Source organism: Tribolium madens, unplaced genomic scaffold (assembly GCF_015345945.1).
Source record: "Tribolium madens isolate multiple individuals breed KSU strain unplaced genomic scaffold, Tmad_KSU_1.1 Scaffold_19;HRSCAF=116;Tcas5.2_LG9, whole genome shotgun sequence".
NCBI classification, from domain to species: domain Eukaryota; kingdom Metazoa; phylum Arthropoda; class Insecta; order Coleoptera; family Tenebrionidae; genus Tribolium; species Tribolium madens.
This window is the reverse complement of record NW_025400983.1, coordinates 6433861-6451885: the sequence shown is the minus strand read 5'-3', so window position 1 is coordinate 6451885 and position 18025 is coordinate 6433861. Positions and strand designations below refer to the sequence as shown.

Here is an 18025-nt window from a genome sequence, read left to right as displayed (position 1 = left end):
AAACACGAAAACTTAATTTTAAAGTGATGCATCCCACCAAGCTCTATACTATACCAGATATGAATTGTCTTTAATGGCCCGCCCTACTTAACACAGCTAATTAATTTGACTAGAACCCTCTCCGTGTTCGAGAACTATAAATCCGGGTGCATTTACACCCGATCGTCACACACTGAGAGAAAATCTTAATTAAATTAGCAAACACAATGAAAGCACCTGATGGTATCAAATCCCGCTTTAGTTAAAACTGAAAAAAAAATTCATTTATGATAATCAAAACCTCGTCCGTTTCAAAATTTTACGACCATAATTAAAAATCGTCAAGCCCTGGCAATTAATCTTCACAATAAAACAACGACGAAAAAACTGCTACTGTAATTTATCATAAATTTAGGCATTTTGCATTAATTAACTTTGAAGATCGCAAAAAAAATGTATATTAGAAGGTTTTAATTAATAAAAACGTCCGTCGACTGGGCCTTAATTAACTCGGGAGGATTTTCTGGTTACACTTTAATTAGAACAGGTGGATAAATCAATACGCGACATAAATGATACAAATATTTGCCCACAAAAGACCAAACAATTCACGTGAAAGCAAATATAATAACGTTCAAAACGAAAATCTAAACCCCAGACTTATTTCGTAATAAACGTATCTAGTTACTAGGGGTTTGATCTAAAAAAAAAAGAACACGCGAAGTTTATTGACACAGTAGTGGCGAGAGAATGAGCATTTTTACTTTTGAACAATTTACAAAGCCGACGCGACGGTCAACAAAACCAACACCCAAAACAAGCTTTTCAAATAAATCATTAAAGAAAAAATCGAAGAAAATGTATTAACTCCAAAACACCAACAAAGCATTTTACATGTCGTGCAGTTTAATCGAATTAAATAAGGTTTTACTCATTTTTGAAACAAGTTGCTATCAACTTTTTGTCGATTTCTAATCCCTTATCAGAGTCCCTTGCGAGAAGGTCGAGCCGTATCCCAAAATTACCCTCGCCAAAATCCGTAAAAAATCGTTATTACAGTTTAGGACCTACCCGAACTCCTGTTAGTGCAAGAAAAGCGAAACTGGGACGAAGTTGAGGCAATTTGTTGTTTTTATGCTCGAATTTCCTCCGAGGTTATTTCTGTCCTGACGTTGCTAAATAAGAATGCGTAGACGAAAAGCAAAGAGAGAACGAAACTGGCGAAAATTGTTCCGGTCCTCCGGTTGGTACGAAATAAATATTGATTAATGATTAACAGCGTTAAGCTTAAATTTTGGAGAGAGAGTTAAACGAAACACGCTTTCGCAAAATCTGATAAGTTCAGCAATTTACAAGAGCCCCGGAAAAGATTCTTTTTCGATAATAATTGGAAAACAAAAATAGCTCATCTTTAGGGTTAAATGATGGTTGAAGTAAGGCCCCGCGGCGATGATTCGACAAAACCTTTTACATTTTGTGTATCGAACGATATTTATTTAATGTACCTGTATACACGGGGTGAGGGCTAATTGCCAGACTTTCCAGTTACCGGAGTCTGTTTGTGAATTAATAATTAATATTGTACCTTTCAACGGATCCTGAGAGGCAACGATCAAAAACCCACTGCAAACAGGGAAATGTGATCGAAGTTATGCATTCTAATTTCAACATTGACAATTTTCGAACAAAAACAAAGCTGAACGAAAGATAAATGCCCGATGGTCATGATCAAACAATAAAAGGACGAATTCCGATGCTCGTAAATTTTAAACACGACCATACACACAAATTACATTTCTACACCACCAAAAAATACCTTCAAAATAACCAAAAATGCACACAAAAACATCAATCGATTGAACTAAGAAAATATTTAAAAGTACTTTCTTTTTTGGTAACTAAATAGCACTATTTTTGTGCTAAATATCTTTTCTTCAGCCTAAAAACGTTTACAGTTTAACGATATCAAAGCAAAACGAATGTTTAAAAAACAGAAATTAAAACTGTTTTGCTATCTAAATAATTCTTTGCCACCAATTTTTTATATTAAAGAATTTAGAAGAAAAATCTATTTTTTTGACCTTTCTAAAATTTACTTCTACTCTATATTTCATCATACGTACATACAATCACACCTTTATCTGGATCCTAATTTAAGCTATAGTATAGAACATATGTTTCCCACGACTCTAACAAAAAGTAAGTTTTTCCAACCTAATTTCAGAAAGGAAAGTGACCATTTACATCCCAGAGAGGTAAAATTACCTCCCCCATATAAAGGGAAACACATACTGCTAGATTTATTTAATGGAAAAACTGTGATAGCAGTTAGTTTTTAGTTCTTCTTGCTAGATCGTAGAAAAAATTATATGCATTAAACTAGAGGAAAGTGTCGAGAAATTATCATTACATCTCATAATCGGGAAGTAATTTATAAAGGATTATCAAAGTTACGAGCTCATCAGAAGATGTTAAAAACTCAATTTGTTTGCATAGCAACTATGTCAATGCATCAACTTTGTCAGAAAAACAAATATTTTATTATTAAAGAAATGTTATTCTAAATAAAATAGCATAAAACCTCGATAGAAATCATTACCCCTCAGGCTCTATCCAATTTCAAAGATGGACCTCTATATCCAAGCTCTCAGAGTAATGACACATTTTCCACCTCGCAGGTAATCGACTATTACGCAATTAGTGCACCCTAAATATTATCTGCAATTGAAATTGTCAAACTTCAAAATACATATGACAACTTGACGATAAAATCTAATAACTTAATATTAATTGTTTTTTTTTCTGCCTCTAGAAGTCTGTTACAGTTTCGATACGACATATAATTAAACAATTTAAACTTTTACAATTATGAAATCCTATCATTATCAAAAATAATAACAGTCTGTAGATAATAATTTACATATAATAACTGCCCTACTTTTCATAAGTTTAATTCAATCGCTTCACTTTGACATAGCCTTTTGCAATATTTGAATATGTAGTATACTATACCCAATTAACAAAATTTGTAATTATATGTTAGTTAGTTAGGTCAGAAATTATATTTGGTTCTATGCGGTTGGTAGTTATTAAAGGTCAGTTTAAACTACTAATTATGTCAGTTACTAGTTCTCTTTGACAATTAACAAGATTCTAAAATCTAAATTCCAAAATGTTCATAAGTAAATATTTCAGAGTTTTAAACATACTCCTGAATCCCAGGATATAATGGATGTGGTGGATGTGGAAATGTTCCTTTCTGATCATGACAAATATGCGAAAAATTACAATTTTTTTTTGAATTTATAATTCTTTTAAAAAATATTGTTAAATAACATACAGGGCCAATTCGGTTAGGTATTAGGTCGTAAAAAAACCTAATTTTTAAATATGTATGTAACTTAAGGTTGCGTTTATCAGTGTTGCCGATCCCATAAAAAGAAACCACAGCATACTTTAGACATTTTATAGATCGCATGCAATTTTAATATTATAAATTATGCAAAGACGTTTTATTTGTGCGAGAAAATGGCGCGAATAGCCGCTAATAATTTCGTGCTTTACGTCACTTCCTCCCTCAAGTGATAAGCTCGACAAAAATCGAAGCAACGAGCAAAAAAGCTCGAAGAGTAGAAAAACGTGTTGTTCTTTCCCTTGTCCCATCAACCGGAAATTTGCTCTTTTTTACGTGGGAGAACTCAATTCTGATCTCATACGATTAAAAATTAAAAACTCCACCAACATAAGCCGATCTGATAACCCGGCGATAAATCGTGAAAATCATTAATGAATCTAGGCAAGTGCTGATAAGCCGCCAACAATCCCGGTGGCAAACATAAAGTGGGAGTGGTTTTTAATGTAACCCTCGAAATCTCGACTCGAGCCTAATTCGCCCCTTTGTTCCTGCCTTATCCTGAAATTCCTGCAACCCTTTAGGGATCGATCCGAAAAATCGTTACCCCCGACAAAAATCAAGACAATTAAAGTTAACGAGCCGCTCCGCCGGAAATAGACCTGAGACAATGCCGGAAATTCACATAAATTCTGCAAAAAATTCAAAAAAAATACTCACTTTTCAGGCACAGGTGTAAATCTATTTCAGGGGGTCAGTAAATTGTTTTGGATTTAGTGAGTGAAGTGGACGATGTTTTGACAGAAATCTTTGCCGAAACGACTTGCACAACACTCACACACCGGTTTTTGGACAAGTAATGGCCATGTTATCATTAAATCTCCGAATTTCGCGATATTTTTAAACACAAACACTGTGTGCTGTCAAACGAGCTCCATGACAGTTCGGACTGAACACGTGCGCGCGCACCTGAGACAGGCGCCCTGATCCCGGATTTTTCATTTCAAAAATGATTAGATTTACTCCGGATTCACGCCAATTCACTCCCACTTAAAGAAATTTAATCAAACTAATTAAATGCACTGATTGATTAAATAATTTAGTTACTTTAACATACCTGTATTGGTTGCACTGCTCACGATTGGATCCCCATTGGCTGAATTTAAATTCTTCTATTTCATTTCAAATTTGACATTGACATATGGAGACTAGAAAAAGGACCATTTATTTTTATTTCAACAAACCTCTAAAAGTTTTATTTCGAAAACCAGAAATAAACCCGGAATATGGTTACTTTGGGCAGCATTGATCTGATTGTAATCCCTAGTACACTATTTTTAGACTGAGGTCAGCTCAAAGCTTTCAAACGATTGAAACAATACTATTTTTGGTAAGTTTTTTATTCAAATTATCTCTTCCTGATTTTAAGCCACAAACAGATGAAACTTAAACAGTGAAATATGATACAGAGAAACAGCATGCTCCATAAATCACGTGACAAATTATCTTCTGAAAAACTGTATTTCTCTAGGACCTGAGTGTCTGAAGTTAGGCAAGGGATTTCCTGGTCGGAAATATCGCATGCTGAAAAAAATATAAATATTTTGACTGAAACGTAGAAAAAAAGAAACTCACTGATATTTTTTATTCCGTTCCATTGAATTATAGAAATGGATTCGGTTGAATACATCAACCAGGAGAGATATTTGGTCCAGGAAAAAACTCGTGGAAGAGTGCTAAAACCGCATTTTGGTTGAATAATGTTGTTTTTTTATTAAGATTACCTTAATTTAACAAAAACCCCCGATGTTAGCATAAGCACGTAATCAAAAGGCACCAAATAGGCCATAGCCGCAGGCACGGAATCAAACGCATTCGAAAAGAATATTCCTGGAACGTTTTGAATCTTTAATATTAAAAGAGTAAACCGAAATGAATCAGTGAACTGGAAATCCCGGGAATAAATCCGTAATTCAAATAGAGCACTAATAATAGCCCGAATTTGGCCGTATTTAAATTTTAACGTGAAAAATCGTGCCAAATCACGGCTTTTGAACGACTTACCGCACGCAGCGGCCGAATTCAAGGTAAGAATGCCCGCCAAAGTTGTCATTAGGAAGGCATAAGCGGAGGCACGGAGGCCCGAAAGCCAATAGACGATAATCACGAACAAAATCGGCTCGATTATTAAACCCGGCAGCTGAAACAGAATTATTTCTGATGACATACAAGTGCTGAAATCAAATTATAATGCATAGTCACAATGAAACATATTAATGGCCCTAATACGAGCACAATTGAATATAATTCACATTTCGGTTTTTAAATAATTAGATAACAGCAGGCGAATGTTTGTTGGCTGATTAATTTAATTATCCAATCAATATGGGCGGAAACAACCTAATTTTACAATTTGTAAATACTGAGGTGTAAGTGTGATGATAAAAAAAATATGAACATCGCCTCCGTGGCGCAATCGGCTAGCGCGTTCGGCTGTTAACCGAAAGGTTGGTGGTTCGAGCCCACCCGGGGGCGTTTTTTTTTCCAACAAATTATATATTATTTATTAACTTATCTTTATCAAATTGTTTTAATATATAGTGTAGTAGGGACATTTTTCAAACGAAATCGACGTTTTATAACCCGACTATGGTTAAATGTTGAATCTAATTTGAATAAGAAATTTAACGTTCTAATAAAAGAACGCGGGTTCCAATCGAATCCACTATTCGTGACATCGCTAACCAAAACCCTCAAACTCCTGCCACTTTATGGTTAATTTAATTCGGATCAGTCGAATAACATGATGGCAATAGAAGATGATTTGTTCAAACATTTCTGTAATAAAAATCTATTTCTTAATTAATACAGTTTCTAAATCTATGTCTAACAAATTAGTCACAATAATGGCCAAAGTAATTTATGAGGAATTAATAAAACAATAATAAATAAAAAGACAGCTCTTATATGTAGAAAAAATTCTTAATTTTAAAATTTTTAATCTCACAATCTTAACAATAATATTAGCAACAACGTCTTGTGCTCAAAATTGAGTTAAAAATTAAGATTCAAGTTACAAATTTATTATTTGATTAAAAAAAATATTATCTCATCATGATCTACAAATTTTACCGTATTTTGTAAATAGGCAATAAATAAAATACAAAAAATTTAATACATTTAAGTTCTTAGAAAACAAAGATCTCAAAATTAAAACATTAAGATTAAAATCTCATTTTTTTGTAGAAATTATTCAGTTTGCGATCTGTTGTAATTGTGATAAGATTTACTATTTTATGTTAATAATTACAAAATTACAAAAAAAAATAAATCTGGGCCCAATTCCACCAACAACTTTGCATTTTGTACTTCTCACGTTAGTTACTACTATTTTAAATTTAATTATGGTTCCAAATTATTTGCAAAAACTACAAACCATTTTGAGAATTTTTGAAAATTCTAGAGAAACAACCGTGCCATAAAAAAAATTAGAGTAGGTGTCGATGAAATTCTACAGTTGGCAACACATTGGCTGGGAATCTGGGCCAAAAATTTTCCACACAAACTGAAAATGAAAATGACCATTCACCGTTATCGTCTTGTACAGCATTTTTGTAATAACTTGCAACAGTAAACATTTAACGCTCTAAAGTGAACATTATTTCACTCAAAATGAATAAAACGCAATCTTGTTAAAGTTTCTACTGACATTTGGTGTCAAAAATCAGGATTGCCATCTGAAGGATTTTAATTATCGCCTACTATTATTTATTAATTTTTTTGATCGCACGATACAATAAATTATACTTTTCAGACTTTGCAAAGTGAAAAGTGCAGCGCAAAGTTGCAGAAAAAAGTTCTCGAAGAGTGGAGCAAAAGCTTGCCTTACCAGTATCACAACTGTATAAATATACAGTTACAATATAAATATAAAATTAACAGCTTCGTTAAAAAATAGAATAAAGAAAATTTCTCTTTCAATAACACTCATTATTTTTATAAAAAGTCTTTGAAAAATTACCATTGAGAGAATTCGCGATAAGAAATACAAAAACGCTGAGTACAACCCTGAATTATACTCCCTCAAAAACAGGGGGTATTTCTGTGGAAACTCATCCAAAATGGAATACATCGGTGTGAACGTATTTTCTGAAACCAATAAGAAAATAATTCCTTGGACATTTTGTACCCCAATCTGTGTTGTAAAATCTGTGCCCAAATAACACAAACCGATCATAATTCCAATAACCTACAAAACAATTTAATAAAAAAAAGTATCAAAAAACTTCAATTTGTACAATTTTTTCCGATATTTTCGTTGCTTGAAGAGTCGGGTCCCTCCACAAATCCAGAAACCATCGATAAGTCAACCAGTACAATTTTTGCCAGAAAAACAACTCATTACTGAAACTTCTATATTATTTTGTCACTTTACAAATCAAAATCTTACTCACAAATTGGTCCTAAGCTTGTAAATTTTGCTCTGCAAGAATTTGTTATTCAAATAATTAAAAGCCCGTCTTTACCTCCACTGCTCTCCCCATGTGAAATTCATACTGAACAACAACGTTCACCTCTTTGTTGTAATCACTGACGACGAAATAATCACAAATTCTCTTTATACACTGTCTACTATTTTCCTCATAACCAGGCGTTGTTGCCAGTGTTTTGATGAAGAAATCGGCTGGGTTGTACGACGTAGGACACCTGTAACCGGCCCTGCAAAAATAGTTTGTGATGAAAAAACCCAGAAAATGACACGACTACTTTTCGAAAAAATCCAGTGCCGATGCTGCACTCCCCATGAACGCAATTCGACCATCAGCCATCAAAATTAATTGACTAAATATTGCAAAAATGTCCGATGATGGCTGGTGGATTGTGCAAAGAATTGTTTTTCCACTACACGCCATCGTGTTCATCATTGTTATGATTTTTTGGGCTGAGTATGAGTCGAGACCGGTCGTGGGTTCATCGCAGAATAAGATTGGGGGGTCTGTTAGGAGCTAAAAATATTTTTCAGTTTTTGGTTTTTTAATTTTTTTCTATACTTCTGTCGCAAAAGCGAGTCGTTTTTTCTCGCCCCCTGACAAGACTTTGCTCTCCCCATTAATCCCAATCCTCGTATTGAGACACTTAGTAAGTCCAAGACTTTTCAAAATTTCATAAATCTTCGAATTTCGCTCTTGTTGAGTCGTCTTGCGGTCAAGTTTGAGCCTTGCCATGATATTCATGTGTTCCAAGACAGTCAAAGAGCCGATGAAAATGTCCTCTTGGTGCATAAACCCACTTATATATTTCATATAGTCGCCAATAGGCCGCCCGTTAATTAAAATATCCCCCTCAACACACGCACCACTGGCGTTTCTGTAGGCTAAAGTGGACATTAGCGTACTTTTCCCAGCGCCACTAAAACCGAGTTAATTTCTAAATGTCGCAACAAGAAGATGAAAATATTAAACTTTTACCTCGCCCCCATCAAAGCTACTAAACTTCCCGCTTTTACGGCGCCGGTAACTGGAACAAATCAAAATTTAAAGGCCAAAATTTTCTAGTCAAGTTTACCTCCGTTGATGATTCGTTTGCATGTGGTTTTACCCTTTTTCTTGGTTTGGATATAGACGGACACGTCGTTCCAGGCGAGAGTTACTCCTTCCTCCATCGGGGACCACTGGCTATAAGTCCGGATTTTTCGGGTGTATTGGTCGCTTTCGCCGAAAATTCCGGAACTTTCCTGGGTGAAAATATGCAGTGGTGCTATTTATAAGGCATTTTTGCTTCTCATAGGATATTTGATATTAATTTTAATGCATTGGATCGAGTGTCGTTGCGGTTGCACTGATTTTGCTAGTATAAACAAGGTTCTGTACCAACCGACAAAATAAAAAATTAAACTACAACTAAATTGTATTATAAATGCTTTAACTGATACATACGTCACATGTATTCCGTTTTAAGGAAGATTTGTTGATTTTTAGGTATTTCCATCGTCAATTCAGAGAAGATTTTTTTACAGTAGTTTCAATCAAAACTGTTCATGCATCAATGAACCTTTAGTCAACTCTGCATTTTTACCAATATGCAATGAAAGTTTGTCTACACTTCTGCAGATTTCGAAGATTTTGTTATTTTTGTTTTAAAATCAACAGTTGCAAAAATGTGTTTAAAATTTAAAAAAAGCTTTTTAAATAATGATTACGGCTACACTAAAGTCGCAAACTGCTCGACAAAATTGTCAATTTTTTTTACAAATCATCTTAATCCGGACAAAACGGACGGAATTCAAAAAAAAATATGGCTAGAAAATTGAAATATGTCGTTTATTGATTTCACAATTTTTAATTAAAAGAATTACTTTTATGTACCTACACATTACGTATGTATAAAAAATAAACTTGAAATTTCAATCACAATATGTTGTTTTTTGTCCTAGATTAAATTGTGATTCAAGCTTCTAGCAAATGATAATATTATTATTATCAGTTCAGTTTTAAAACTAATTTATTATAATTATTTATTTTTATGTTCAAAAAATTAATTTTAATAGTTTCATCCGTGTAAAACTTGGTTTGCACACATTTTAAAGCTCATAAACTCATAACGTTTAATCCGGACTATCGCTGATCCGGATTTATATGCAAAATCCGGAAATAAACTATTTCTTAAGAAAATTTACACGAGAAACTGAATCAAGCACCTTTTTTAATCTAAAATCAATGGTTTTGTTCTGTAACCAAAATTGTAACTCTAATTAACTCCGAGTCTTGACGAGTAGTTTTAATCAGTACTGTTCATGCATCAATAGACCTTTGGTCAACTCTGAATTTTTACCAATATTGTATTGTTTTTACAATTTTTAATTAAAATAATTAAATTCATGTACACATTATGTATGTCTAAAAATAAACTTGAAATTTAAATGACAAAATGTTGTTTTTTATCCTAAATCAAATTGTGGGTCAAATTTTAGACAAATGATAATAATTATCATCAGTTCAGTTTCAAAACTACAACTATAATCATTTATTTTTATGCTCAAAAAATTAATTTTAAGAGTGCTATCCCCGTAAAACTTGGTTTGCACACATTTTAAAGCTTATTTTGTAATCCGGACTTTCGTTGATCCGGATAGGCTCCGGTCCCATCAAGTCTGGATTAACGAGACTCTACTCTTTAAACTGTGCTAAAACAAATCATTTTCGGGTTATTGCTCGATATTTCAGGGCTTTTTAGTAAGTCCTGTGCGATATCCGGAAATAAACTATTTCTTAAGAAAATTTGCCCGAGAAACTGAATCAAACATCTTTTTAACCTAAAATCAGTGGTTTTGAGCTGTAACCAAAATTGTAACTCGAGTTTTTACAATTCGATAGAATAGTTTGCAAATTAGTTACTTTTTTCGTAAAACCTAGTTTCGAAAAATAAAATGTTGATGAAGAAAAAGTTGACAAAATCGAGCCAAATGACTCCTCTGGGTCTAAAAAACCCAGAAAATTCATAAAACGTTCGACGGACCGGTTGAATGTAATAATAATTAGTTTGTCATTTTTATTAGTTTTATGTTTTAAAAAAAATCTACATTGTTCAACATTGCTGTATAATCGGTGTTGTGTTTATTTATGAGTACAAATTTGCTTGCGATGATTAGAATAATAATTCTACATCCATAATTAAATATTTCCGGAGCAATTATCTAACAATAATAATTAATTTGTGAATCGTAACGCGGTAATTTACTTTCGTAGTGTTGAAATTGGAGTTTGTAATTAAACATCAGCAACAACACAATTAGACAAATATTTACTTATCTCCTATTCTCAAATAAAATTAATTTTGCTGATGTTTATTAACGAAAATTTCATTTTAATACTTACATTAGTTCCGAAATTTCTCCAACTCGTATTCAGGGGAGATAATTGTGTGCCTTCTTCGTCCGAAGCCATCCCAAACCACTAATTACACTATCGCTCCTAGACATTTAGTAATTGTAATAAAAGTGTCTAAATATTTACTAGAAGCAAACAGTGAAACACTTGACTATTATTTGTATAGTGCTTCTGAATTATTAAGTCGGTATGAGCCCTAGGTAATTTTACACCGGTTCCCCCACCCCTAGGTATTTTTTCAGCGATCGATCTAGATTTATCAAAGCGTTAATAACACCAGATTAAATTCTCTCACAATTTTATTAATTAAAAATAGTACAGTAGAATTATTTGAACCGATAAGTCTTAACTATCAACGCAAGAAACGCCACTAGTCGAAATCCGATGATGAGGACCGCCAACATCACCACATCCATTACGAAGTCGGCCTAAAATAAAAGTGCAAATTTGTGTTTTTTCACATTTTAATTTTGAACCTCTGAAAAATGAAAAATCTCCAAAATAACATGCCCATCCTTGGGGCAGGGTAAATCCGCATTTGGGCACTGAATATTGGTCACATTTTCCCACTGGTTGATCATCAGCGCCCCATTTCCATATCGAAACCACGACAGATACGACAACCATTTAAAATAAACCGGAATCGAGCTAAAACCCCAAATTAGATTTGTGTAACTATTAGAGTTGCAAGTACCTGACGTTAAGAAAGAAGCCCCCAAACAGCAAAAACGGAATAACTAAAGGAGGTCCGATTGACAGAGCCATAGAAACGCTACGGGAAACGCAGGATATCAGATATCCTGAAAAATTGATATTTACAGGAAATGAGTCATTGGATCGATTTTTTGCTTTACCAAAACTGATCGCAACGTTTGCAACCAGGATCATAATGCCACAAGCGATGTAAAATCGGAAGCCTTGCGAGTTTAATCCGATCATGAAATAACAAACGGATGTTAAAATGACGGGGATTATTATAAAAATTGGAGATTCGGCGAGAGTTTTACTGATGAAATAAATACTGGGACGGTACATGCCGTTGCGGTGCTCGTGGAGGAAGACGGGAAGCTCGCCACTAAATACCTATTTTTTTCGCATAAGGAGGTGTTTCAGAGCCAAAAATGAAGAAACAGACGCTTTAAAATAATTTTTCTATCGAACAACAAAAAATTTAATTAGATCAACTCTAAGCTTTTTATCCAAGTGTCAACTACAAGATATCTTTTTTATTCACAATGAGGTTTAGTTATTTACTTTACATAATAGCATTGACCGACTTTGACACAAAAGTCGCATCACTGCTGTAAAAAAATATATCGCGGTTTATAACTGTTTAAATTCACAAAAATATGAAAACTCTGTTTCTTTCCCAAAACGCCAAACTTTTATTTTCATCACGACATAAGGTGGTCATCCTTGGGTGAAAATAAAACATAGAAATACGTTAATGTTATTAAGTTAAACTTTAAACATTAAATAAAATTGAGTATCTAATACTAGACCATCCTACCATACGATCAAATGAATTAATGATCAATATATGATCAATGATTTTGAAATAAAGTAGGTAACATAATAATGTAGAGAAACAGATATGAGGTCGTAACAAAAAAGTGTATTTTTTTTTTTTTTAATTAACCCAGAAATTCGGCTGTACACACCATTTTGACCAAGGACTCAAGGTGCAAAACTTCGGGTTTTATTTTGTAAATTTCTGGTAGAGGACATCCAAATTGGTTAATGTTTTTAGCAAACCTAAGTAAAATGTTTCAAAGAGTGGTTAGGCGACGAGAAAACATCGCAATAGTTTAAAAAATCGACCAAAATTTTATAATAAAATTAAAAAATCTACAACTGAAGAATTGAATCAGATAACATTTTTTACTTTTCTAGAGTTCATAAAGAATCAAAGTACATAAAACGCCGTTGTTGGGTCGAGTTTGAAAAATTACGGTAATATGTAAATCGATCAAGTGCGCCTCTTTGAGCTCTCGGCGTTATGACATATTTTCCACTTTTATTGTAATATACTATTAAGTAAGGAAAACTCAACTTCAGATTTTTTTGGGTATCTACATAAGTTGTACAAAATTTTTTCAAGAAAAAATGTCATTTTAATTATCAAAATACTATTTAAAAACGTTTGTAATCGACCCATGTACTAAACATTTTAACGCTTTGACGTTTTTAAGTTTGAGATAAATACTGTACGAAATATTGATTTTTCCTTACAGAACTGAAAAAATTATATTTTGTGTGATTTCAGAATATTCAATTTTTGTATTTTTCTTTTTAATTTAAAAAAAAATCATAACGGATGTTAAACACATAGTACATAGTTTTTCTGCTTTGTTTGAATTCTCTAAAAGTAAGTGAAAAATTTATATTTTCGACCTACAATCATTCTTTGTTGCTAACTTAAATTTAAAGCGGCTTGACCATGAAAGTGTGATATTTGAATTTGATAAAATCTTGTCAAGTTGATTTTAAAGTAGCAAAGTTGTTCAAAATAATTTTGACTGTTTCCTCATAGTTTTGAACATTTGTTTTGGAAAAACTTACATTGATAACGGCAAAAACGTTTTGGAAAGTCATATTTGTGAGAAACACGAAAAGCACTCCATTTATGTTCATTACACCATCCTGGTTCAAAACTTGCCCAAAATAAATCGCCCCAATAACGAGCGAAATTATCTGATAACACAAAAGTCATAATGCTAAATTTGTGACCAAAATACCTCTTACAAGAGTTTGAAGTAATCGGACTTTAATTAGAAGCGGTTCTTTAAAAACCGCCAAAAGGGACCGCCACAAAACAGCCTTGAATTGGGCCCAACACGAGGCTTTATACGGGCTCTTGAAACTCTCACCATTTATCCAAATATCGTAATAACCCCCTTCTCTCTCCTGAAAAACTAAATTATTGACTTTTTTGCAATCACCGGGATTTTACAGCAGTTGCAGCCTCGAGTGCGATTTTAACCCCGATATTTGATCGTTCGAATTTGTCACAAATTAAGTTAACTGCTTGTCGACTCGACTCTTCCTTTTCGGGGACTATGGCTAAAAGTTGGATGAAGTAATCGGCAGGATTGTAATTTTTTGGACACGGGGCCTCAATTCTAAAATTTATAATAACCAGATTGAAGTGAAATTTCAAATTACTGACTCCCGGAAAAATGTCTCGGCCTCTTCCGGGCTTCCCAAAAACGCTGTTCGTCCCTCTGACATTAACAACAACTTATCAAACATGGAATACACCTCACTCGAGGGCTGATGAATTGTACAAATGACAGTTTTTCCGGTCATTGCCATTTCTTTAAGGACTTGCATGACGGTGAGTGCCATGAAGGAATCCAACCCGGAAGTGGGCTCATCGCAAAACATTAGTTTCGGGTTTGTCAAAACTTCAGCTGCAAAAGAGAGACGTTTCTTTTCACCACCTGAAATCCCCTTAATCCGGCCCAAAATTCCGATCTGGGTATTTTGACACTTTGTCAAGGCCAAATCCGAAATAACTTCCTCGACTCGGGCCATTCTTTGATTATAGGAAATGTCACGATCCATTCGAAGCAAAGCTTGAAAAATTAAATGCTCTCTAACTGTCAAAGTACCGATAAATAAATCATCTTGTTGGACATAAGCCGATTGACTGGCCAGAGTTTTCGATGATACCGGAGTTCCGTTTACACACCGGAGTCCGGAAACGGTCAAATTCGAGGTCGTGTGAAAGGTTAGAGTGTTGAGTAGGGTCGTTTTGCCGGCACCGCTGGATCCAAGGATTGCTAAAAGCTCGCCCGGGTAAGCCACCCCAAACACTGAAAAAATGTGAAATCAACTGGAATTGCGAAAATTTCTAGATACCATTTTTTAAAATGTGTTTTTTCTGAACTGGGGAATCTCTACGTTTTATAAAATTTAAAAATTTGGTTTTTGATGGCGAAACATTAGCGAAGGCATTAATTTCGCTCCAGCTGTATGTAATTCGCTCATCTGGTGGTACTAATTTGCTTGTCGGGTGAGTGGTTGTCCCATATGTTGGTACTCTGAACGTTGATAAGTCGATTGATGTAGCCGAATTGGTGCTATCGCCACTCTGAAAAACGAGTGCTTCAAAAAACAGTTGTGAACAGTAAAATGAGTCTTACATTTCCGTTTATTTGTGATACAACTCCGGATAAAAGTGATTGGGTTTCATTTTCCATTTTTACACTGACACTATTACCATAACACAAATTTTAAAAGTAGTACACATAAGAATTTATCTCTTGTATGTAAATAAACTTGAAACAATGATTATTTACTTAGGCTAACTGTCGACGTTGTCTGAATTGTGAAATACCTTGAAAATTGATACATTGTAGTCCATTGATCATATCATATGTCTTCCCCACTGCAAAGCCTCTTATTTACGGTTGAAGCGTTTCAACCCCCTCTAAAGATTTTATTCGATATTGGAGCTGTAAGTCAGTTAGAAAACTGATAATCTCTTTTGCTTCACTACAAAACGACACACCAGATCGCTACCAACTTCACATCTTCTTTCAATGATTTAGAGAAAAAATCTATCAAATTTTCCATGAAATTTTACACCCTATGTGATTGAAGAAAAAATCGAAATATGTATAAGAAACATTAAAATAAAACACTTTTTATTTGAAGATCAATCGACATGTTTGCGTTATATATTTTTTTTAATTCGTCAAAATTTTTAAAATGTAAATGTTTTTTTTTTACTTAGAATCTAGATTTTTTAGACTTGTAAAACATTTTTAAAGCAACATGCGAAAATCAACATTTTTCTAGAAATTCATTCTTCTAGATATAAATAATTAGATATTGTAGATCTGCGTTATGTGAAATCTTTGGAATCATATTTGGATCAATAGTCCAAGGGTCCAAGGGTCTAAATAAATCTAAAGTTGGGATTTTAGACCCACTGAATTATATATTCTTGATAGATTTTAGGTTTTGATATCTAAACATGTTACAAGTCTAATTTAAAAAAGAGAGATTTTTTTATAAATCCACATGCACTTCCACAACATTTATTTTAGCCTTCACATTAAAAAATATATAGGCTCTCCGGAAAGTCGCGCACCTCCGTGACACTGTGTCATCGAACAGTGCCCTAGAAAAGAAAAATGTTTAAAAAAATCTATCTATAAAAATTTCGAAGTTATGAGAGTTAAAATTTTGAATTTTGACTATTTATTTCTATTGGAAAAATAATTTTCCATTTTTTTTGCTACAGGCTATTAGAAGAAAAAACAAAGAAACTATATCCTAAATTGTAACTCTGTTTAATGTTATATGTGTCTTTTATTGGCAAAATTTTTGTACCTTTTCTAAATAATTATAAAAAAACATATACAAGATTATCAGTATCATTAAATAGATATAAAAAAGTCAAATGTCAAAAAATAAATATCAAAATTTTTTGAAAGATAAATTTTTTTCAAGGAAGTGCGCGATTTTCCGGACATTCTGTATTATGAAAAACACTTAAATTTTACATTCGCTCTGTTAATAATTTTATTTATTTTTCTTTATTTCATTTTTAAGCACCTAACGTACTAATAATTATCTTTTCAAGTCTTTTATTGTTTTCTGAGGTAACGAATAAAACAACTAAGTAAATAAATGCACATTTTATTTGATATAGTTTACATGTAATGAAACTTAAATATTTGTACATAAATCAGCGTAATACAAATAAAATTAGAAACATTCTTTTTGTCTAATGACTAATGAGTAATGACTATTCTCCTTCAAATCTTCGAACTTGAAGATACATGTATTAAAAGTTGCCTAATTTCAATTTAATTTTTGCTTTATATCAAAGAATCAAGAACAGTAATTATAATAGGGAAGTGTATTTTTAAATTACCTATGAAATGGTGTGTAAACGTTTAAACGTAGATAGAAACATAAAATTTGGAAGATATGCGCCTTAAAGGGTGTAGAGATCTGCCAACAGAATTCTTCAAAAACAGTTTGGAAGACATTTGAAAAACAGTTCTGACTATTTTGATACATCTGTATATCCAAAAAAATCATCAATTATATTCTGATAAAAATAAGAAAGTAATAGGAAAATTCAAAGATAAATTAAACGGTTTTAAGATAATAGAATACATAGGTTTAAGGACAAAAGTGTACAGTTACAGAACCGAAAATACTGTTTCGAATACATTAAAAGGTATCTATAAAGAAGGCAGTATTGAATAAAGAAATAAGTTTTTAAGATTACAAAAATAGCTTATTAAATCAAACAGAATACTTCCATAGGCAGAAAGTGATCTGGAGTTATAAACGTGATATATTTACTGAAGAAGTAAAGAAAAAGTCTCAAGTAGGAAAAATGTTAAAAGATACCTTTTACCTAATTTTACAGATACATTAGCTTATGGAAACGTATTAGTTCATGAAAATTGTTGAATAAATCGCTATTTTTTATTAGTGTTGGAGTAATATAAAGTAAGAAAACAATAATAACAACTACGATAACAAATATAAGAACAAAAATAATAATTTTTAATTTATTAACTTGTTGAATAAGACTTGAAAACTTTTTTCGAAATTTTGGATATTCTTCATTGTTATTTCTGATAATCTATCTTTTAGTAAATCTTTATATCCAGTATCCAGATTTACTTATGTAACACGATACAATAAATAAAGTGAAATTCCAAAAACTTTGATTCCTAGAAAAATTGGTCCCAGATTTTTTTGACATTTTTTCCATGTTTCTCGTATGTTACTTGAAATTTTTCTCTAGGGCGAAAGTTCTGACACCCTATATAAT

General features: G+C 32.8%; 3 protein-coding genes and 1 non-coding gene across 14 annotated transcripts in view; 1 reads left to right on the top strand and 3 right to left on the bottom strand.

Annotated features, from left to right (window-relative positions):
* LOC123016086 (calmodulin-binding transcription activator 2) overlaps positions 1 to 4268 on the bottom strand; it is a 120252-nt gene extending 115984 nt beyond the window's left edge. For all 8 annotated transcript variants that reach the window (XM_044416309.1, XM_044416305.1, XM_044416311.1 and 5 more), the window contains exon 1: positions 4052 to 4268. The gene's annotated coding sequence lies outside the window, so the exon portion shown is untranslated. The remainder of the gene's footprint in view (positions 1 to 4051) is intronic.
* Positions 4269 to 4733: 465 nt separating this feature from the next.
* Positions 4734 to 11372, bottom strand: LOC123011955 (protein scarlet). Of its 3 annotated transcripts, XM_044409697.1 has the most exons (13): positions 11206 to 11372; positions 8897 to 9065; positions 8800 to 8848; positions 8383 to 8740; positions 8099 to 8337; positions 7858 to 8050; positions 7786 to 7814; positions 7630 to 7735; positions 7353 to 7580; positions 5396 to 5531; positions 5116 to 5221; positions 4967 to 5067; positions 4734 to 4915 (listed from the first exon to the last, which is right to left on the bottom strand). In XM_044409697.1, the coding sequence occupies exons 1-13, from the start codon at positions 11272 to 11274 to the stop codon at positions 4740 to 4742; spliced, it is 1959 nt and encodes a 652-aa protein (XP_044265632.1). In that variant the 5' UTR covers positions 11275 to 11372; the 3' UTR covers positions 4734 to 4739. The 3 variants fall into 3 exon arrangements, 2 of the variants coding, with proteins under 2 accessions (XP_044265632.1, XP_044265625.1); XM_044409690.1 differs by having other exon boundaries at positions 5116 to 5531; XR_006413178.1 differs by lacking the exon at positions 4734 to 4915 and having other exon boundaries at positions 5026 to 5067; positions 5116 to 5237.
* Positions 5793 to 5866, top strand: Trnan-guu. Its single transcript has one exon. It is a non-coding gene; the product is annotated as a tRNA-Asn (tRNA).
* A 126-nt stretch (positions 11373 to 11498) lies between the features above and the next one.
* On the bottom strand, positions 11499 to 15705 carry LOC123009411 (protein white). 2 transcript variants are annotated; one of them, XM_044405709.1, is made up of 11 exons: positions 15560 to 15705; positions 15366 to 15435; positions 15082 to 15313; positions 14387 to 15035; positions 14171 to 14339; positions 13963 to 14124; positions 13780 to 13911; positions 12072 to 12300; positions 11912 to 12017; positions 11694 to 11865; positions 11499 to 11645 (listed from the first exon to the last, which is right to left on the bottom strand). In XM_044405709.1, exons 1-11 carry the CDS (start codon positions 15574 to 15576, stop codon positions 11544 to 11546), a joined length of 2040 nt encoding a protein of 679 aa, XP_044261644.1. In that variant the 5' UTR covers positions 15577 to 15705; the 3' UTR covers positions 11499 to 11543. The 2 variants fall into 2 exon arrangements, with proteins under 2 accessions (XP_044261644.1, XP_044261652.1); XM_044405717.1 differs by having other exon boundaries at positions 15366 to 15500; positions 15560 to 15651.
* Positions 15706 to 18025: the final 2320 nt, after the last annotated feature.